Source organism: Pongo pygmaeus, chromosome 19 (genome assembly GCF_028885625.2).
Source record: "Pongo pygmaeus isolate AG05252 chromosome 19, NHGRI_mPonPyg2-v2.0_pri, whole genome shotgun sequence".
NCBI lineage: Eukaryota > Metazoa > Chordata > Mammalia > Primates > Hominidae > Pongo > Pongo pygmaeus.
This window is the reverse complement of record NC_072392.2, coordinates 2938528-2962100: the sequence shown is the minus strand read 5'-3', so window position 1 is coordinate 2962100 and position 23573 is coordinate 2938528. Positions and strand designations below refer to the sequence as shown.

At 39.9% G+C, this 23573-nt stretch overlaps 1 protein-coding gene across 1 annotated transcript in view; it reads left to right on the top strand.

Moving 5' to 3' along the window:
* The first annotated feature begins 1064 nt into the window (after positions 1-1064).
* LOC129018078 (uncharacterized) overlaps positions 1065-23573 on the top strand; it is a 28217-nt gene continuing 5708 nt past the window's right edge. The window contains exons 1-2 of the mRNA XM_054459267.1: positions 1065-1265; positions 4668-4722. Coding sequence (XP_054315242.1) covers positions 1122-1265; positions 4668-4722 — 199 coding nt within the window. The 5' untranslated portion in view covers positions 1065-1121. The remainder of the gene's footprint in view (positions 1266-4667; positions 4723-23573) is intronic.

Genomic DNA, 23573 nt, shown 5'->3' with positions numbered 1-23573 from the left:
CCCCCATCTCCCGGGTTCAAGTGATTCTCCTGCCTCAGCCTCCCAAGTAGCTGGGATTACAGATGCCTGCCACCACGCCTGGCTAATTTTTGTATTTTTAGTAGAGACGGGGTTTCACCATATTGGTCAGGCTGGTTTCGAACTCCTGACCTCAAACGGTCTACCGCCTCAGCCTCCCAAAGTGCTGGGATGACAGGCGTGAGCCACCATGCCTGGCCAACCCTTTCCATATTTGTAACTCCCTTCTGCAACATTAAGCAACCTGGCTCTTATTATGTTGTCCATATTATATTTATTTATTTGCTAAATCTTAGAATATACATAAAGTATTTCCATACTACTGTAAAAAAAATAACAGAATATATTTTTTACAGTTAAAGTTTTCTTTATCCTGAACATATATAGTCAAATTACTATGTTCAAGAGTTACTTGGATTAGATCTCCTTCCTTTTCTTCAGTGTGGTTTGTTATTAATTTGAAATACAGCTAGACTTATTTGTTTCTAGTTGTATTATTTTTTGGTTTTCTTCTATACTTGATTTTATATACACATCTGTTTGTATAGCTGTATCAACATCTATACCTATAGCTCAATCTATCTGCCTATATGGTATGTTTTATGATTTTCTAACACATTCCCCTCCCACTCCCACTGTCTTTCAAATGAGTAACGACCACACTGAAAGGCGGCAGGGAGAATTAACCTAGGTCTTTTTTTTTTTTTGGAAACGGAGTCTTGCTCTGTTACCCAGGCTGGAGTACAATGGCGTGATCTCAGCTCACTGCAACCTCTTCTACCTTCCGGGTTCAAGCAGTTCTCCTGCCTCAGCCTCCTGAGTAGCTGGGATTACAGGCGCCCGCCACCATGCCTGGCTAATTTTTGTATTTTTAGAAGAGATGAGGTTTCACCATGTTGGCCAGGCTGGTCTTGAACTCCTGACCTTGTGATCTGCCTGCCTCAGCCTCCCAGAGTGCTGGGATTACAGGCATGAGCCACCGTGCCCGGTCGGGTTAGTGATTCTTAGACAACTGTAAGTATATTCTAAAACTGAGCTTTTCTTTTCCAGTGTTTTTCTGGAGGAAGAGCAATAAAGTTCGTGGCCACAGAGGTGCTGGTGGGATGGATGCGGTTCTGGATCTGAGCTCTAATCACAATTGCAGCAGCTGTACCCAGAGGACCAGTGCTGGATCCCCACTCTGGGGAAGGCAATGGCTGTGCACCCTGGAGCTCATGTTCACTGGGGATCTGCAGGTAGAGCCGGAGGTATGTCCAGAGCCCACAGTTTTCTAACATCTGCTGCCCCTTGTTCCCAAACTTCTACCTGCTGGAGGCTCACAAAGCACTGTGTCTTTCTCTTGGTATCTCCCCATTTGCTGACCAAGTTTAGAATGAGCTTCTTAGAAAGACTCCAAGAAAAAACCCACGCTGAAATGAGAATGGCCGTGGCTTCATACTTTATGGTCTCGAGAGATGATTCCCTCCAGGCAAGACATTTTAATTTTAGCAGAGGCCTTTTGCGACTTAAGAGTATCATTGCAAATATCAAAGGAGATTTTTTTTTTGATAGATTGGTTAGCTCTCTAGTTCCACCCAAGAAACCAGCAGATAATAACTTCTCATGGAAGAAATCCCAGTACTGCTGGACCACATCCTTCCCCGTTCCAAGAAACTGCTCCTGAGGGGATACAGAGAGCATGGGAAATGACAAAGCTCCCGTTTCCCAAGGGACACCCCAGGGAACGCCCACAGAGCCTACCTGGGAAATAAATAAATAGGCCAAGTCCCCTGTAGCCCAGGGCTGGAGAACCTAGGATTATTCCAGAGGTCGTGGGGTTAATGAACAGAAATCTCCCATCTCCCATCCTGCTGCAGTTGGGGTGCAGCCAAGTTCTGCTGCCGCAGAGGAAGGGGAACCTGGCCGTGTTCATCACACCACAGAGGGACAGCCTCCGAGTTCTCAGGAAGCTTTTTAATGTTTATTTGCGATGATGTAGAGGACAGAAGAGGCAACAGGTCATTGTGATGTTGGCTGACGTGGACACGGGCCGGAAGGTAAGCCTCCCAGCTGGGCTGGGACACAAGTCCCAGGAGAGCCTCTGTTCAACACAGAAACTGTGCTGAGAGAATATGAAAGTACCGAAGATATGTTCTCCATCTCCAAGAGTCAAAGGCAAGTAGGGAATGAAGACCTAATGATTTGATAACAAAACTATAATGAAATCTTGACACTTGCACTTTTGGGGAGAAAGGACTATGTAAGTCTAAAAGTCTTTTCAACCCAAAGACAAGAGATTCCTGAGGCAGTTTATGGAGTCACCAAATGAAATCTTGACACTTGCAGCACTTTGGGAGGCCGAGGTGGATCATCAGGTCAGGAGTTTGAGACCAGCCTGCCCAAGATGAGGAAACCCCGTCTCTACAAAAAATACAAAAATTAGCCAGGTGTGGTGGCGGGCACCTCTGCAATCCCAGCTACTAGGGAGGCTGAGGCAGGGAATTGCTTGAACCCAGGAGGCGGAGGTTGTAGTGAGCCGAGATCATGCCACTGCACTCCAGCCTGGGCAGCAGAGTGAGACTCTGTCTCAAAAAAAAAAAAAAAAAAAAAAATCTTGACACTTGCACTTTTTGGGAGGAAGGACTAAGAGAGCGGATACAGCATCTGATTAATGGGCCTGCTAGACAACAGCTGGCCAGAAGGAAAAGCTATTTGGGTCCAAATATAAGCTGTGCATGGCCACTCTTCTTTCCAAAGCACACCACACCAGGGCATAACATTTGGAATCAAAAGAGTAATGATCAGATCCAGATTCTGCTACTTATCAGAGTGTGACTTTGGGGTAACTCACTCAGCCTCTTAAGCCTCAATGTGCTCCTTTCACACAGGATGATAGCAAGGTCTGTCTCCAGTGACTCTAGAGAAATTTAGGACATTCTTGGGTCACGGCTCCTAGATACAATGCAAGGTTCTGGACTAGATTCCTATTTTAACAAACCAGACAAAAAGGATAGTTTCAGGGAAACCAGAAAAATTTAAATATGGCCCAGTAATGAATAATAATAAGAAATCATCATTAATTGAGTTGGTGTGAAAGTGCTATTTGGGGCAAGTGGAAGAAGGTTTTTTTTTTTAAGAGATGTAGGCTGAATATTTAGGGGTGTAATGCCACAATAATTACAATTTACTTTAAAATATTGCAACATAAAAATGTAAATTTAAAAAGACTATGTAGGGTGCAGATAATATTAATATGAACCCTCCAGAAGTGATCATCTATTTTGTAGAGTAAAAACTTAAGAATTCCTCAAAAGTTTCATAGGAAAGCAACAAGAGATAAAAATAATGAGAAAAGGTGGGGCGCGGTGGCTCATGCCTGTAATCCCAGCACTTTGGGAGGCCAAGGCGGGCAGATCACGAGGTCAGGAGGTCGAGACCATCCTGGCTAACACAGTGAAACCCCGTCTCCACTGAAAAAAAAAAAAAAAAAAAAAAAATGCAAAAAATTAGCTGGGTGTGGTGCGGGCGCCTGTAGTCCCAGCTACTCCGGAGGCTGAGGCAGGAGAATGGCATGAACCCGGGAGGCAGAGCTTGCAGTGAGTCGAGACCACGCCACTGCACTCCAGCCTGGGAGAGAGAGCGAGACTCCGTCTCAAACAAACAAACAAAAAAGAATAAAGACTGGTAGGCTAAATAATGGCTTCTGAAATATGTCCACATCCAAATCCCTGGAACCTGTGTTACTTTACCTGGTATGTGTACTGCTATTGCTGCTGCAACAAATTGTCACAAACTTGGTGGCCTTAAACAACAGAAATGCACTCTCTCACAGTTCTGGAGGTGCGAAGTCCTAAATCAAGCTGTCAGTAGGGCCACACTGCCTCCAGGGCTCCAGGGGAGGATCCTTCCCTGTCTCTCCAAGCTTCAGGTGGCCACAGGGGATCCTTAGCTCCCAGCTGCATCACCCCACCTTCTGCCTGATAGTTACAGGGAATAGAGAACTAAAGTCCACTGCAAAAATTTGAGAAACTCCAAAGGAAAATATTAGAGCCCTTTGTACTAAAATAGAAGGAGACTTGCAATTGGAAATCTAAATGGCTCTCAGAATTCTGCAAATAATTATTGAAGAACAATGACTTATAAATGTACATATCTTGGAACTTTTAAATTTCAAAGATAAATATTCACCAACCTCTATTGAGTACGGATCAGCATTTATTGAGACCTTACTGTCCAGGATACTTTCCAAAGTCCTTTACCTGTTTTATTTAACCTTCACAATACAGTAAAAGGAAGAAACTATTTATTATCTCAATTTACAGGTGAGGAAGTTGACATTTAGAGAAATTACTTAAAATGTTCACATAAGCTGGGCACAGTGGCCTTTTCCTATAGTCCCAGCTATACAAGAGGTTGAGGCAGGAGAATCGCTTGAGCGCATACGTTTGAGGCTAAAGTGAGCTATGGTTGCACCATTGCATTCCAGCCTGGGTGACAGGGCAAGACCCTATCTCTAAAAGTAATAAATAATCATTTAACAATTATTTAAAGTTCATATAACTTTTAAATGGTAGAATCAAGACTCAAGTCCAATTCTCTCAAACTCGAAAACTTGGACTCTTGGGCTCTTGTGTTTGACCACAGCAAGTTGATTCCTTCTCATTTTCTAGGTGTACTCAAAGCTCTCTACCCTCAAAGTGGATCTCTGGCAAGAGGCAAGAACAGGTGACGTTTCCTTTACTAACAGTATGACATTCACTCATTCAACAAATATTAACTGAGTATAAACTATATGCTAGGAACCCTGTAAGTATCTGGGGGTAGAGATTGCACATAAAAGCCTGGATGCAAGGGATGGATGGATGGATGGATAGATAGACAGACACAAGGGATATATATATATATATGTGTGTGTGTGTGTGTGTGTGTATGTATATATGTGTGTGTGTATATGTATATATGTGTGTATGTATGTATATATACACATACGTATACACATATACGTGTATATACACACATATATATACGTATATATACACACACACACACACATATATATATATATGAGTGCAGGCTATATATTTTTTCTCGGCTTTGGTAACCACAGGCTAAAAATAGAAATTGAAAAAAAAAAATCACAGCAGCAACAATGACAACAAAATCTGTGAAACACTTAAGAATAAATGCAACAAGTAAAACATAAAACCTATAGGAAGAAAATTACAACATTTTATGAAGAAAATCAGCAAGATGTAAAAAATGGGAAAATGTTCCAGGCTGGGAAAATGTATCATAAAAATCCTAACTCTCCCCAAACAAAACATAAATACAACATGATTCCAATTAAATTACTAACAAGTCTTAATTGTTAAGTTTCAGCTCACAAGCCTTTAAGTCAGAGTCCTTTCTTGACTCCTTTGTGTAGAGAAGCCACCCTCACATACAGGTCATGCTCCGTCATATCCTGTGCTTGTCAATTTAATGGCACTCTGCATATCCTGTGCTTGTCAACTTCGTGGCACTTGGCATGTTGCAATTATCTTGGTTAGGTTTACTTGTTCACTGTCTTTTCCTCTATGGAAGTAGGTTCCTTTTCAGCTTGTTCATCACTGTTTCTTCATTGTCTCAAACAGTAGTAGAGGCAGGCTAGAAACACAGTGTAGCGTGTTGTAGTAGAGAGATGCATAGCATGTCACAGGAGCAGAGGACACTAATGCATTCTAGACACTGGAGGGGTATTTCATTTGGTTTTGCTGGTGAGAACAGGCTTTCTAGAGGATGTTACACCAGAGCTGAGGCCAAAGCATGCACCCTCAGAGCACTAAGTGGCTCAGAGTGGCTGGAATAAAGGAGGGGAGGGTAAGGCAGCATTTGCATAGATAGAAAGAGGAAATCACACGTTGTTAGAATCATGTTTTGAAAAACACTTAACACAGGTAAATGCACTATATTTGTCAATGCATTATAATTGTCAATGCATTTAAAATATTTCAGCATGAAAATGTAAATTTTAAAAACCTACATAGGGTACAGATAATATAAATATCAATACTCCAGAAGTGATCATCTATTTTGTAGAGTAAAAACTGAATATATCATCAAAAGTTTCATGTGAAAGCAAAAAGAGATAAAAATAATGAGAAAAAAATGAATAAAGACTGGTAACTTAATAACACAGGTAAATGCATTATAATTGTAAATGTGTATAGATAATATTATATTTTACACAGGTAAAATATAGTATTAACTGAAAAGTGTTTTAAAAACACATCCTAATTTAAAAACACATATTAATTTAAACACATTAGTATTAAAAAGTGCCTGGACTTCCAGTGTCACAGGGTAAAACGGAACCTTCTTCAAAGTGCAGTAGGTCGCTCTGCTGAGGGGGAGCTCCCCATGGCTGTAGGTCCCTAAGCAGGCAAAACCCCTCTTCAGGATGCTTGCGAGAGGATTCTTGAATTGACAGAAAAGATGAAGTAGGTGCTGTGAAACAGCACCTCTAATTGCAATGCTAATTCTTTTAACAAAAGGGAGAAACGAGAGATTATAGGTAAGAGAATACCTTGAGGAGTAACAGGTAAGTTGTCACAAGAAAAAGACACTCTCATCACTGGTGGGGAAGTAAGGGAAGCTCAGAGTCACAGGTCAGGTTCATCTAGATACAGTGCTGGGGGGAGAAGAGTATGGAATCGGCTGTGCTCTACATGCAGCCAGCAACAGACAGAAGGAGAGAGAGGTGAGTAGGGATGAGGAATTGTGTGAACAGCTGGGAGAGGAGGGCTTGGGTCCCATGGGCTGGACAGAAACACCAGGCTGCCAGTGATCTCTGAAGGCCATGTCCTCTCCACTGGAGCAAAGACTCAGGCGCTGGGATGGATGCCTGGCTCTCTACCAGACCCAAGAATGCAGGCTCAGAGCAAGACCCTCATCCACCCCAGGGAAAGGAGCATTCCCGGTACAGTAAAACTGAGCACAGCATGTTCCTGCCAAAGCCTCTCTGCTGAGGCTGGGATGGGTTTGCTGGGAGGAGGATGTTAGAGGGAAGGGAACTTGTCCAACAAGTTATGATTCCTCTTATAGACTTTTAGTCTATAACAATGTCTTTTCAGCATTTCCATGGGTGATTATGTTTCTCCTGTATTTAACCAGCCTTGTGTTCCTGGAATCAATCCCACGTGATGAACATGTAATTTTTTTTGTTTTTTGTTTTTGTTTTGTTTTGTTTTTTGAGACACAGTCTAGCTCTGTCACCCAGGCTGGAGTGCAGTGGCACCATCTTGGCTCACTGCAGCCTCCACTTCCCAGGTTCAAGCGATTCTCCTGCCTCAGCCTCCCAAGTAGCTGGGATTACAGGCGCCCGCCACCACACCTGGCTAATTTTTATATTTTTAGTAGAGACGGGGTTTCACCATGTTGGCCAGGCTGGTCTTCAATGCCTGACCTCAGGTGATCTGCCTGCCTCAGCCTCCCAAAGTGCTGGGATTCCAGGTGTGAGCCACCATGCCCAGCCTAGATGTAGTGTTCTTCTAGTGTTTTGTTAGCTTCTGCTTCTGCTTTGAGTTTTGTATCAATAGTCACAAGTGAGATTCTTCTGTGGTTTTAATTTTGTGCAATACTTATCAATGTTATACCTACTTTATAAAAGTATTTTGGAAGATTTTTCTTCTGTTTCTAGAGTCAGAATAGAAAAAGAGATTTCCGTTTAAATGCCTAGGCAAATCTCCTGTGATGCTAAGTCATCCTGGCACTTCTTTAGAGGGTAGGTCCTTGACAGACTAGACTGTGTTTTTGCTGTCAATTGTTTTCCACTTTCTCTGAAAAAGGATTATACACTCCCATTCTTTGCCTGGACATGATGTGTGCCAGTTCCAAGCAAAAGCTTTAAGAGCCATTGTGGGTTTCTGTAAGTTCTCTGCTTTTTTCTCCTTTTCTCTAAGAGTGGCATTCTTAGAGCATCCAAAACGGCATATCCCAGGAATGCAAGGCTGGTTAAATACAGGAAGTAAAGGAATGTCCCAAGACGAAGACACATGAAGCAGTGCTAACCAAAAGTACACACAACTTGCAGGTCATATAAGTGAGCAAATAAATCTTTGCTTTTTTAAGCCACTGAGATTTGAGGGTAGTTTCTATCACAGTATTAACAAGAGAAAAATGATTAATACATATTTTTTTTCTTTGTGGAATATGATCAGCTTAGACTTTTTATCCCTTCCAGGGTTATTTTTGGTACATTGCAGTTCATCTAGGGTTACACATTTATTCTTATGGACTTTTGCAAAAACAGTCTTGTGATTTTAAAAAGTTTCTTTTTCAGTGTGTACGTTCCTTTTCATTACTTACTTAGTCTATTTGTGTTCTCTCTCTCTCTCTCCCCCCACATCCCCTTGTTTAGGTTAGCAAGTGGCTTATCTCTTTTATTGACTTTTTCAAAGAACTTTTTTTTAACAAAAAATTAACAGCTTTATTGAGATATAGCTCACATACCATATAATTCACCCATTCACAATGTACAGTTCAGTGGCTTTTACAGTTCACTGTCTTTTACTGTATTCAGAGTTGTGCAACAATCATTTCAGTCAAATTTAGAACATTTTCATCACTCCAGAAAGAAACCCCCACAACTCCTTAATGACCCACACTTGCCCATCTCAACCAGCCCCTGGCAGACACTCATCTCCTTTCTGCCTCTATGGATTTGCCAGTTCTGGATCTTTCATATAAATAGATTCATACGATATGTGTTCCCCTGTGCCTGGCTTTTCACTGAGCGTCGTGTTTTCCAGGGTCATCCACGTGGAAGCATGTGTCAGTACGTCATTCTTTGTTGCCCTACTATTCCACTCTACAGCTACGCACTTTTTACATTTTATTTTTTCATTCGCCAGTTGGTGTTTGGGTTGTTTTGGTTTTTGTCTATCAATAATCTATGAATAATGCTATGATAATCTATGAATAATGCTGCTGTGAACATATGTGTAAAATGTCTGTGTGGATGTTTGTTTTCATTTCTCTTGTGTATACCTAGGGGTGGAATTGTTGGGTCATACGGTAATCTCTGTTTAACCTTGTGAATAATTACCAAACTGTTTTCCACTGAGGTGCACCCTTTAACATTCCCACCAGCAGTGTATGAGGGTTCCAGTTTCTCTACATCCTTGATAATGCATGTTATTACCTGATTTACTGACTCCAGCCATCCTAGAGGATGGGAAGTGGTATCTTGTTTTTTGTTTTTTTTTTTCCAGGTGAAACAATTTTATTTCACATTTGTCTTTAAAACCACACTCGGACACTATTTTCTTCATATAGAAAGGGAAATACAGATACCTCTGCTTTCTAGAAAATGATCATGTAGACACAAAGAAAAATGCATCCTATTATATGGTTTCAGTGAGGTTACTTGGAAAAAACTCACATCGGAACTGATTTGTAAATCATACCATTGTTAGTTGTCTTTTCCATTATTGAGTTGTATTTGTTTTTTTCTATATTCTAGATAGAAATTCCTTATCTGCTTATGGAATAGGAAAAAATAAAATTTTCTGTTATGTGAGAAGTGAGCTATTCCATAAGCTGTCTTCTCACTTTCTTAAGTGTCCTTTGAAGCACAAATGTGCTAAATTTTGATGATATGCAATTTGTCTGCTTTTCATTTTGTTGTGTGCTTTTGGTGTTATATTTAACAAACTATTGCCTTATCCAAGGTCACAATGATTTATACCTGTATTTCCTTTTATGACTTTTATAACTCTAGCTCTTACATAGGTCTTTAATCCATTTTGAGTTAATTTTATATATTATCTGAGGTAGGGGTTCCAATTCATCCTTTTGCAATAGTCCCAAAACTATTTATTGAAAAGACCAAAGAACTGTTGTTTTTTTAACTTTGTGTTCTGGTTTCTAACTCAATTTTTGCTTTAAATATTTTTTCTTCTTCCTTTCAATTTATTTTTGTGAGACGCTTAATTCATATGTTTTATTCTTGATTGTCATCCATATAAGTATTTAAGGCAGTGAATTTTTTTATTATGGTGTTAATATTCTATAGATTCTGATATGTGGTATTATTATTGCTATTGTTTTCTAACAATTCTGGAATTTAGATCTTTATATCTCCTTTGGACCCTAGAGTTATTTAATGAAGATATTTAAACATTTTTTCCAGGTTAAAAGACCATTTTTATTTTTTGGTTTTATAATGAATTTCTATTTATTGCACTTTTGTCAGAGGATCATTAGTTGAATTATTGCTACTTTTTGGAATTCATTTGAGGTTTTGTTGTAGCTCTATAAACTGTCTTTAAAACATGTTCTATAGGAACTTGAAAGTAAAGTGTATTCATTACCATTATTAAAACATACCGATACACACAAATGCACACATGTACTCATGCACATATTATTTTGTTTGATATTTTCTTGTTTTTGGGATAGAGTCTTGCTCTGTCGCCCAGGCTGGAGTGCAGTGGCGCGATCTCAGCTCACTGCAAGCTCCGCCTCCCGGGTTCATGCCATTCTCCTGCCTCAGCCTCCCGAGTAGCTGGGACTACAGGCTCCAGCCACCACGCCTGGCTAATTTTTTGTATTTTTAGTAGAGGCGGGGTTTCACCGTGTTAGCCAGGATGGTCTCAGTCTCCTGACCTCGTGATCTGCTCACCTTAGCCTCCCAAAGTACCGGGATTACAAGCATGAGCCACTGTGCCTGGCCTTGTTTGATATTTTCTGTCCTTCCTTTTTAATCACTTGATCTGCCTTGGACTGACAAAACCTTCTCTTTTTATTAATGTGTTTCTGTTTCTTCGTGTATCTTTTATAGTTTCTACTTTAAGAAAATTTGTTTTATGTAGTACCCAGATATTATAGATTTATTATACTTTAAGTTGTGGGATACATGTGCAGAATGTGCAGGTTTGTTATATAGGTATACACATGCCATGGTGGTTTGCTGCACCCATCAACCCATCATCTGCATTGGGTATTTCTCTTAATGCTATCCCTCTCCTGGCCCCCCACCTCTCAACAGGCCCCAGTGTGTGATGTTCCCCTCCCTGTGTCCCTGTGTTCTTACTGTTCAACTCCCACTTGTGAGTGAGAACATGTGGTGTTTGGTTTTCTGTTCCTGTGTTAGTTTGCTGAGAATGATGGTTTCCAGCTTCATCCATGTCCCTGCAAAGGACATGAACTCATCCTTTTTTTATGGCTACATAGTATTCCATGGTGTATATGTGCCACATTTTCTTTATCCAGTCTATCATTGATGGGCATTTGGGTTGGTTCCAAGTCTCTGCTATTGTGAATAGTGCTGCAATAAACATACGTGTGCATGTGTCTTTATAGTAGAATGATTTATAATCCTTTGGGTATATACCCAGTAATGAGATTGCTGGGTCAAATGGTATTTTCTGGTTCTAGATCCTTGAGGAATCACCACACTGTCTTCCACAATGGTTGAACTAAGCCAAACTAAGCTTCATAAATATTATAGATTTTTAAAAACATTTTATTTTGATGGTAGGTTTAGTTTTGTCCTCCTGAATTCTGTTTTTTCGCTATAAGGATCACGCTGTTTTGGTCACATTAGCCTCCTATATCTTTGCCTATCATTTCATTTTCAATCGTTCTGAATTACTTTATTTTAGCAATTTCTCTTACATACAGAATAGAGTTGGGTTTTGCTTTGAGAGTCAGTTTGAAGGATTTTTCTTTTAAAAGGTTCATTAAGCTCATTTACATTTATTAACATAACTGATGTGTTAGGCCTAGGTGTGCCATGTGACTTTATGTTTAGTATGTAGTCTGCCATTCTCTTTCTGATCATAGGAAGTTTTCATAATGCTAATATAATACCTTTAGTCTCTTCTCTCTTTAGACAGTATCTTTTGTTCCTTATTATATACAATGAAATTAACTTGTAAACTTTATTCTCCCATCTCCTACCTCTTTTTCACCATTCAATATTACTATTTTTTCGAGAATATTCTTTCTTTATCCTCTTAGACAAGCTTAAGCTTCTACTATTTGACTTATTTGCTTTATATGATATTCCTTTTCTCCTAAGTGTTCCTAAGAGACAATCAGAAACTTATACTTCCTACTTTCTTCCTTTTCCCACTTATTGGTTAGTTATTTCCATATTATTAGCATGTATTGCATTTAGGTATTATCCTGTCACCTTTACTTCCACATTCTGATCCTAGTTTAGTTCTGCAGTAAATCTATATTCAATACTTTTCACTTGTATTTTTGCTAAGATTATTCCAACATTTTCCTGATAATTTGAACTGCATCTTCTGGTAGAAACCCCAGAAAGATCCCTGAGTTTCTTTATGTTCAAACTCTTTGCTTATAGCCCTTATACTTAAAGTACAGATTGGTTGCTATAAAACTCCTGGCTCATCTTTATATCTCTGAGTTTCTTGTAAGTGTTCTTTTATTATTTCCTGGTATAGAAAGTTGCTGTCAAGACTGATGTCAATCTGATTTTTTTTGGTCAGGGAGGAGGAACTGGTTACCTGAAGGATTCTTTGTTAATTTTAAAGGTCTAACAATTTTACTAAGTTTTTTTGGAATTTACTATTTTATATCCATTTTCCAAGATATATGCCTTTTCGATACGTAGACTAAATTAATTTTTAATCTACTTCTATTCTGAAATTTACTTTTTTCTTTGGGATTATGCTTATAATATACTGAATCTTCTTGGTCAGTCTTCTAGACCTATTTAACTCTTTCACCCCATTCTTTTTGTTTCTTTTGCTTTTCTGATTTCTAGCTTTTAGGTCCTTTATAATGATTTCTGTATTGTTCATTTTTAAAAACTCTTCGTAACTTATTCTTCATTGAATAAGTAGCTTTTGCTTTAATTTCTTTCCAGACTTCTCTCAGTTCCTATTTCACACCTCCTTGTGGTCAGGCATATTTTCTCTGAGTTTGCTTATTTCCTCTTTGTAGTATTCTTTCACAATTAGTTTTATGACAGAAAATTCTTGAAGACATATTGTATTGCAATTTTTCTCAATAGAGACAATTTCCTAGTGAGGTCTCTTGTGATAAAAAGCTTGACTTTTCAGGGGTTCCTTTTTTTATATTTCTCTATAGGTCCAACAACTTTGTCATTAGTTATGATTCACATTTGAACAATTTGCCTATTTTCTGTACCAGAAATTTAGCAAGATTAGGGTAACTTGCCCAGATTATCCATTCGAGGACTCCTTCTGTTGCTACAATGATGAAGGTTGCTTTATCGCATGAGGCTTCTGTGTACAAGTGCCTCACCTTTGTTCAGCATGACTTCTTGCCCTGTTTCCTCAGATCTATACATAACAACTTTCCCTCAGGGTTACGCCCTCTCTTTCTAGGCATGAGTGTCGGCTGAGGATTTGTAGATTCTGATACTCCCCATTACTCCCTGCTCTACTCACCTACTTTTCTACTTGGCCTTTACTTGCCACAGTGATGGGGCTGATTCATGGTGTTTTCTGCCATTCATTTCCAAGGTTTTTTTTTGGTTTTTTTTTTTTAATGTGGGATGTTTCTGACTCTCAGTTTCAATGAAAGTATATGTATCTGAGCTTATATTGCCCCTCCTTGTCACTTTGCATAGTTCTTAGGGGAGACATAAGAAAATTAGGACCTAGACAATCACTGTTTAGTCCCAAATACATAATTCAGATATAAATGGTTCCATGCACCCTTTTCTTAGTGTAGTTTCCTTTGCACCCTTTTTATTCTTTATTCAGATATGTACTTGTTGAAAAGGATATCAAAAGCTTCTGAAAGTTTTATCTGTGACTTGATCAAATTATGTTTTAGAACTTGTCCCTTTCACAGAATCCTCAAAGCCATCACCGCCGGTCAACAGTTAACACTTCACTCCATTCAGTCCAAGGGTGTTTATGCAGATAAAATACACAGAATGCACTCCTTCTCTGGGTAAAGACAGTCAAGGTGCATGTACAGAGGGTGAGAAGACTGATAAATGTTTGCAGAATTGAACTGAATTAAATTGACCGAAACCCATGTTTCACTCCATGTTATAAAATTCTCAGCCTTTAGAAGAATAAATTCAGGAAAGGAAGGTAAGCCCTAAGAAAGTAGAAAAGTAGAAACTCTAATCATTTAATTTTTCTATATTCAAGACACTATTACAGCTACTGTGAGGAAGACATAGCATGTTAAAGAATTTATCAATACAGGGGCACAAAAATGTTCAAGTGCTGACGAAAAAAAAAGAAATGTGTAGTCAAAATATTGTGGAAGCTTGGTTCAGGAACAACCTTTTTCTTCTAGAAGGGCTGTGAAATGTTAAGTAGTAGCTGGCATTTGTGTGGAAATGTGTGGAATTTTACCAGCCAAGAGATGGAGAGAAAAGTCACCCCCAAACAGTGGCCGTACTCATTAGGGGACCTTTACTCCCTGTTGCTGATTTCTTTCTTCCTTCATTCCTTTTCCTTCGTTTTTCTCACTCTGTGGCCCAGGCTGGCATGAGTGGGGCGATCTCGGCTCACTACCAACCTCTGCCCCCACTGGTTCAAGCGATTCTCCTTCCTCAGCCTTCCGAGTAGCTGGGACTACAGGCACCCGCCACCACACCTGGCTAATTTTTTTTTTGTATTTTTAGTAGAGATGGGGTTTCACCATGTTGTCCAGGCTCTCGAACTCCTGACCTTAAGTGATCTGCCCACCCAGGCCTCCCAAAGTGCTGATATTTCAGACCTGAGCCAGCACACCTGGTCTATTGCTGATGTTTCTGTCCATATGAAGCCCTCTTCCATCAGAACAGCCCTGGCTGCTTCTCCAGTCGTACCCTGGAGTGAGTTACCTGATTGTTGACTTTTGGCCTTCAGCTTCTTTTTCAGGACAAATCCTGTTCTGTTTGAGATTCTGGAGACGAGAATATGATTTTTTCTTTGGAGTTTCACTGACACCTCAAAAAGTAATCTGTATATAGTGGGTCTTTACTAAATAGTTGATTGTTGAATTGGTTTCCAGAAGAATAGATAATATGAAATTGCATCTTCAGAGAATATTGAGTTTTGGGCTTGATTAATCAGAACAGGTGCAGTCTTGGGGTCTGAGAGTGGTTTGAAAGCAGGTGAATGGCTGGAAAACTATGAATCCAACTCGTATAAGATTTTAATAGAGGCAGTTATGTCTAGCCCATTAGATCGAAAATTCCCTGAGGTTAAGGGTTATCACTGTCCCATTTACCTAGCATTGTGCCAGGTCCAGAGTCAGTAAAATGAATGAATGAAAGCGTCTTAACTTCTCAGAGAGTACAGCTAAAGGAAAGTACAACTAAAGAAATTTGGGATGGAAAAGAGTGCAGAAAAACAAACGAGAAATGTATTTTAATTACCTTACATTGTATCTCCCACACTTTCTAGCATAGTGTATTTCAATAAAAATTTACAGTGCACATAGTAGATGGCCAATAAAAGTATACTTTCTTTCTTCTTCTTCCTTAAAGCTCAGAGAATAGCACGCTTACCAGTCTAAAGTAAAACATTTTTACAGAATTGTAATGGGGCTCATTCAAGATTTTTTTTCTCCAACCTCTGAGCTCCTGGAAGGAGGGAATCAGACTAGCACCTTTGAGTTCCTCCTCTGGGGACTCTCAGACCAGCCACAGCAGCAACACATCCTCTTCCTGCTGTTTCTGTGGATGTATGTGGTCACTGTGGCTGGGAACCTGCTCATTGTCCTGGCCATTGGCACCGACACACACCTCCACACCCCCATGTACTTCTTCCTTGCCAGCTTGTCATGTGCAGACATCTTTTTCACCTCCACCACTGTGCCCAAGGCCCTGGTGAACATCCAGACCCAGAGCAGGTCCATTTCCTACGCAGGGTGCTTGACACAGCTCTACTTCTTCTTGACTTTTGGGGACATGGACATCTTTCTCCTGGCTACAATGGCCTATGACCGCTACGTGGCCATTTGCCACCCGCTTCACTATATGATGATCATGAGCCTCCACCGCTGTGCCCTCCTGGTGACTGCCTGCTGGACCCTCACGAGTCTTGTTGCCATGACTCACACCTTCCTCATATTCCGGCTTTCCTTCTGCTCTAAGATCATTCCTGACTTCTTCTGTGATTTGGGACCGCTGATGAAGGTGTCTTGCTCTGACACCCAGGTCAATGAGCTTGTGCTCCTCTTCCTAGGGGGAGCAGTCATTTTAATCCCTTTTATGCTCATCCTGGTCTCTTATATCCACATTGTTTCAGCCATCCTCAGGGCCCCCTCTGCCCAGGGAAGGCGCAAGGCCTTCTCTACCTGTGGCTCTCACCTCGTTGTTGTTGCTTTGTTCTTCGGGACAGTGATCAGGGTTTATCTGTGCCGCTCATCCTCTTCCTCCAACTCAGTAGAGGAGGATACAGCGGCTGCTGTCATGTACACAGTGGTGACTCCCCTGCTGAACCCCTTTATTTACAGCCTGCGGAACACGGACATGAAGGCTGCGGTGGTTAGACTTCTCAAGGGCAGGGTCTCCTTCTCACAGGGCCAGTGACTTCTGCTGAGAAACTCAAGGTGTTCTCCATCCCCTCCAGTGAGGGGCTTGACAGAAATTTCTACCTCAACTGTCTAATTTCTGAATCCCCCATATCCCTTATCAGCACTCCTCTCCCTGAATGCCCACTGCAAGTTTGGTGTTATAAAGGAAAATCAAGATTTTGCTTCGTGCTTAATCTGTTAAGAGCTCCTTATTTGCTCATTTAACTTATTAATAATTTTTCACAAGGAGGCATGACATTTGCAATGCTTTTAATTCTAAAAGCCTGTGTAGCCTTTTATATGCTAGTTTATTGAAACTTAATGAGGTCATGGAAAGTGGGCTAATAACAATATTAGCAATGAAGTCAATATTAGATGGCAAAGACTTTACAACTTTAAGTGAACAAGTATATGTTTTCCTACAAAAATAGGAAATTATACAAATACTTATTGTCTCAAGGTTATGAATCAAAAATAGTTGCAGCTATTAAAACAAAGCTCTCAGCAATATAGGAGTGATCTATGTTCTCTTAGTAAAAAGATTTACAAACAATTTGTAATGAGAAGATATAATAAATAAATGTAAGTTATATATTATGGTAACTAGTGTGTAGTTATTTTTCTTTTTGAGATGGAGTCTCACTCTTATTGCCCAGGCTGGAGTGCAACCTCTGCCTTCCAGGTTCAAGCGATTCTCCTGCCTCAGCCTCCCAAGTAGCTGAGATTATAGGTGCCTGCCACCAAGCCCGGCTAATTTTTATATTTTTAGTAGAGACGGGGTTTCACCATGTTGGCCAGACTGGTCTCGAACTCCTGACCTCCAGTGATCCACACACCTCGGCCTCGCAAAGTGCTGGGATTATAGGCGTGAGCTGCCATGCCCAGCCATGTGTATTTATTTCTAGCTTTCTTCCTTAAGTTGTGGCTGACTGTGAGTGTTGTGTGTGTGTATCTGCCTATAGCCCATGCAGGTCTGGGTCAAAAACTGGAATTCCAGCCATCTTGAGGAATTTGACAAAGAGTGGTGGACCACACATATCTTTGCTTCCTTGTGCTGAGTAGCACACTCCATCTCCCACAAGAGGGGTAAGGCTGTCAGTGGTAGTGACTTGGTCCAGGAGGCAGGGGATGCCTTCAGAAAGAAGGAGATCATCAAGTGAAACTGGGGAGGTGCATGAGGTTTGTGTTCAATGCAATCCATGCCTGTGCTACTCACATCCATTTGCAGTTCCCCATTGTATCCAGCTCTCATCCTATGATACGGAGCCTCTGTGTTGTTAAAATGAATTCAGCCTGATTCCTTCCCAAATAGGGTGGGTATATGCCCCATAACTCAGAATTCCCTTTAAGGTGGTGGCCAGTTAGGAGTTGGAAAGATTTCATAAAAGTGTAATCAAAACAAGATACAGTTCATACTACTGTTGGTTGTCCCAAAGCTGTAACTGCAGATAATTAGCTCAACTCTCTGCTACCTATTTTAGATTTCCCTCATCTAGGCCATCACTTGGCAGGTCTGTGTTGATGCCTGATAGAATGAATTAGACCTTCAACAATCAGAGGTTTTAGTTATTCTGCTTTTTTTGTGTTATGATGACTAAAATGCTTATTAGCATTTATTACTATTTATGGAATTAATATGAAAGTTCATGGCATATCCAAGTAAACCCCCTAAGTTTAAGATGTATTATTTTTAATTGTGTAGTAGCAGCCATAAATCTTCATGGTAATCAATATCAATTATCAGTTAAAAAAAATGGCTCATATCTTTTTCTGTTGGTCTACTGCATGAGGAGCACGAAATGGTCGGGGGCAGTTGGTTTTATTTTAGTGGATTCATTAAAGGGAGGTAAGGTTTCCACACTTCACTTGAACTGGTAAAATGATGAAAACAGTAAAATGTGATAAATTATGTATGTGTGTTTAGTGTAATGCCTACAGCAGCCACTAAAAAACTATACAAAGGGATATACTCAAAAACACAATAGATAAATCAAATGTTAAAGCAACTCACAAGAAGGCAGGAAAAAGAAATCATTAATTATATTACATGTAAATGGTCTAAATGCACCAATTAAAAGACAGAAGTTGGCAGGGTAGATTCAAAATAAACATTACCCAACTCTATATTGTCCACAAGAAACTCACCTCAAATATTACAGCTTAGGTTGAAAGGAAAAGAATGGAGAAAGACATATAAACATTAATGAAAAGAAAGAGATGTGGCTATATATATTTCATATAAGTGGATTTCAGAGTAAAGGAAATTACCAGTGACAGAGAGGGATATTATAATAAAAGGTTCAATCCACCAGGAAGACATAGCAATCCTGAAAACGTATTCATCATACAATTGAAATGCAAAATATGTGAGAAAAAAACTGAAAACTGAAGGAGACATAGACAAACGTTCACAATTATAGTTGAAGATTTCAAAACCCCTCTCTCAACAATGATAGAATAACTAGACAGAAGATCAGTAAGGATATGGGATAACTCTACAACAGCAGTAACCAACAGTATCTATTTGACATTTATAGACCACCCCCTTCAATAACAGCGGAACTAACATTATTTTCAAGTGCTCCCGAATATATACCACGATAGATCATATACTGGGGTATAAGATAAACTTAACAAATCAGCCTAGAAATCAATAACAAAGATGAGGAAAATCTCCAGACACTCAAAAACTAAACAACACATTTATTAATAATCCATGGGGAAGTTGCAAGTGTAATTTTAAAAAACAACCTTGAGCTGAATTAAAATGAAAATATATCAGAATTTGTGGAACAAAGCTAGAACAATGATAAGAAGAAAATGTATAGCACTGAATACATACATTAGAAAGGAGGAAAGTCTCATCAATAATCTAAGTTCCCATTTAAGAAGCCTAGAAAAGAGCAAAATAAATTCAAACCAAACACAAGGAAAGAAATAATAATGATAGGATCAAAAATCAATGAAATTGAACATATAAAAACAACAGAGAAAAATCAGTGAAGCGAAGACCCGGTTCTTGGTAAAGATCAATAACAAATCTCTAGCAAGATTGACAAAGAAAAAACAGAGAAGACAAATATAAGAACTGAAATAAGGTATATCACTACAGACCCTGCAGATATACAAGAGATAAGAGGATACTATTAGGAATTCTACACACATAATTTTGACAATGAAGATAAAATGAACGAATTCCTCAACAAACTACCACAACTCATCCAATGTGAAATAGATCATTTGAGTAGACTTACAGCTATTACGGTAATTGAAATAATAATTTTATAACACCTCAAAAGAAATATATAGGTCCAGATGGTTTCACTGGAAAACTCCATCAAATGTTTAAAGAGAAATTAACACAAATTCTACACAATCTCTTCCAAAAATAGAAAAGGAGAGAAGAGATTACCCTGATGCCAAAACCAGATAAAGAGTACAGACATAGAGAACTGCAGACCAATATCCTTATGAATATAAATGCAAAAATTCATAATATCAGATAAAATGCAGCAATATATAAAAGAAATTATACACCATGATCAAATGGGGTTTATCCCAGGTATGCATGGTTGGTTCAATAGTTGAAAGGCATTCAATCCAATCTAGCATGCTAACAGCCTAAAGAATTACATGATCCCACTAATTGATACAGTAAACACATTTGACAATATTTAACATCCTTTCATAAATTTTTAAAAATAAACAAAACCTCAGAAGGAGAGGAATGAAGAGGAATTTCCTCAACTTGATAAAAAGCATCTACAAAATCCTATGGCTAATATTTAGGTTATGAGGAAAGACGGGGGACAAATCAAAAATGTTCACTGTCATTACTCTTATTCAATAAAGAACTGGAAGTTATGTCCAGTGCAATAAGATAAGGAAATAAAAGGCATACAAACAGAAATAAAGAAATGAAATTGTCACCATTTTCAGATGACATTCAGAGGACATAGAAAATTCCAAGAAATGCCTTTAAAAAGCTAAAACAAAACAAAATCTAAAAAATGCTTATGTGAATTCAGAAAGGTCACAAAATGCGCAATAAACATACAAAAATCAGCTGTATATCTGTATAGTAGCAATAAGCATGCAGACGCCAAACTTAAAAATACAAAAGCATTTACAATCACTCAGGAAAATAAAACAGATGTAAATCTTAAAACAAAAACACATGTACAGGACTGGTTTTTTGTTTTTGTTTTTTTGAGATGGAGTCTCACTCTGTCACCAGGCTGGAGTGCAATGGCGGGATCTTGGCTCACTGCAACCTCTGCCCCCTGGGTTCAAGCGATTCTCCTGCCTCAGCCTCCCAAGTAGCTGGAACTACAGGTGCGCACCACCAAACCCAGCTAATTTTTGACATGTACAGGATTTTTATGTTGAAAACTACAAAACACTGCTGAAAGAAATCAAGAAGACCTAGATAAATGGAGAGACGGAACATGTTCACAAATTGTGAAATTTAACATAGTAAAGTTGCCAGTTCTCCTTAAATTGAGATTTAGGTTTAAATTCCTATCAAAATTCCAGCAGGATTTTTTTTGTTTTATATATAAAAAGATTATTCTAAAATGTATAAGAAAATACAGAGGAGAGGGCGAAGATGGCTGACTAGAAACAGCTGCAGTCAGAGGCGTCCTCTGAGAAGAATGAAAATGGCAGCTGAGGTATCCAGGTTCTCTCGCTGGGACTGATTAGGTGGTTGGCGTGACCCATGAATAGTGAGGAAAAGCAGGGTGGTGTGATGGCCCACCTGGGAGCCACACAGGACAAGGGAGCTCCCACCCCCAGCCAAGGGAGGTGGTCAGTGAAATGCTACCCTGCCCGGGGAGCCACACTTTTTCCCCGGATCCGTGCAACCCACAGATCAGGCGATCCCCTTCAGGAGCCCATGCCACCAGGTCCTTGGGTCCCAAGCACAGAGCTGTGCAGACTCTCAGCGGCCACTCAGCTGGAGATTGCTTAAGCCTACTGAGTTCTGGGGGGAGGAGGGGCTGCCGTCATCACTGCAGCTGGTGGCTGCCTAAGAAGACTGAGCTCCCTGCCAGGCACGGTGGCTCACGCCTATAATCCCAGCACTTTGGGAGGCCGAGGCAGGCAGATCACCAGAGGTCAGGAGTTCAAGACCAGCCTGGCCAACATGGTGAAATTCTGTCTCTACCAAAATACAAAAAAAAAAAATTAGCTGGACCGGATGGCGGGTGCCTGTAATCCCAGCTACTCAGGAGGCTGAGGCAGGAGAATCATCTGAATCTGGGAGGCAGAAGTTGCAGTGAGCCGAGATCATGCCACTGCACTCCAGCCCGGGCAACACCACGAGACTCTGTCTCAAAAAAAAAAACAAAAAAACAAGACTGAGCTCCCAGGAGAGGGGTGGCAGCCATCACTGCAGCTCCAGTCGGCTGTTTTTCCCCTGCCAGTGCCAGGGAAACTGGACAGTTTAGATCCAGGATAAATTTCCTACAGTGCAGCACGGCAGCTGTGGCGGATCATGGCCAGACTCTGCCTGTTTAGGCTGGACCCTGACCCATTCCTCCTCGTGGCTTGGCTCCCTGCAGGAATTTCAGCAACTCCAGGCAAGGGAGGACTTCACAATGCAACCACAGTATCAACAACACAAGGACTTCACAGTGCAACCACAAGTACCAATAACCAAACAGACCAGGCAGAGAAAAGAATTTGAGCTTGAAGACTATCTTGAAATAAGACAAGCAGACAAGATTGGAGGAAAAAGAATGAAAAGGAACAAACAAAACCTCCAAGAAATGTGGGACTATGTAAAAAGATTGAACCTACGATTGATACGAGTTATCTGAAAGAGATGGGGAGAATGGAAACAAGTTGGAAAACACACTTCAGGTTATTATCCAGGAAAACTTCCCCATGCTAGCAAGACAGGCCAACATTCAAATTCAGGAAATACAGAGAACATCATAGGATATTTCACAAGAAGATTAACCCCAGGACACCCTATCATCAGATTCTCCAAGGTCAAAATGAGGGAAAAAATGTTAATGGCAGCCAGAAAGAAAAGTCAGGTCGCCTACAAAGGGAAGCCCATCAGACTAACAGTGGATCTCTCAGCAGAAACCTTAAGCCAGAATAGAGTGGGGACCAATATTCAACATTCTTAAAATAAGTTTTCAACCCAGAATTTCATATCCAGCCAAACTAAGCTTCATAAGCAAAGGAGAAATAAAATCCTTTACAGACAAGCAAATGCTGAGAGATTTTGTCACCACCAGGCCTGTGTTACAAGAGCTCCTGAAGGAAGCACTAAATATGGAAAGGAAAAACCGGTACCAGCCACTGCAAAAACACACCAAAATATAAGGACCAATGACACTATGAAGAAACTGCATCAACCAGTGTGCAAAATAACCAGCTAGCATCATGATGACAGGATCACATTCACACATAACAATATTAACTTTAAATGTAAATGAGCTAAATGCCCCAATTAAAAGACACAGAGTAGCAAATTGCGTAAAGAGTCAAAACCCATCGGTGTGCTGTATTCAGGAGACCCATCTAACGTGCAACGACACATATAAGCTCAAAGAAAAAGGGAGAGAGGAAAATTTACCAAGCAAATGGAAAGCAAAAAAAGCAGGAGTTGCAATCCTAGTCTCTAACAAAATGGACTTTAAACCAACAAACATCAAAAAAGACAAGGGTATTACAAAATGGTAAAGGAATGAATGCAACAAGAAGAGCTAACGATCCTAAATATATATGCACCCAATATGGGAGCACTGAGATTCATAAAACAGGTTCTTAGAGACCTACAAAGACACTTGAAGTCTCCCACTATTATTGTGTGAGAGTCTAACACCCCACTGTCAATATTAGATAATCAAGACAGAAAATTAACGAGGATATTCAGGACTTGAATTCAGCCCTGGATCAAGTGGACTGAATAGACATCTATGGAACTCTCCACCCCAAATCAACAGAATATACTTTCTTCTCAGTGCCACAGGGCACTTTTTCTAAAATCGACCACATAATTGGAAGTAAAACACTCCTCAGAAATGAAAAAGAAATGAAATCATAACAGTCTG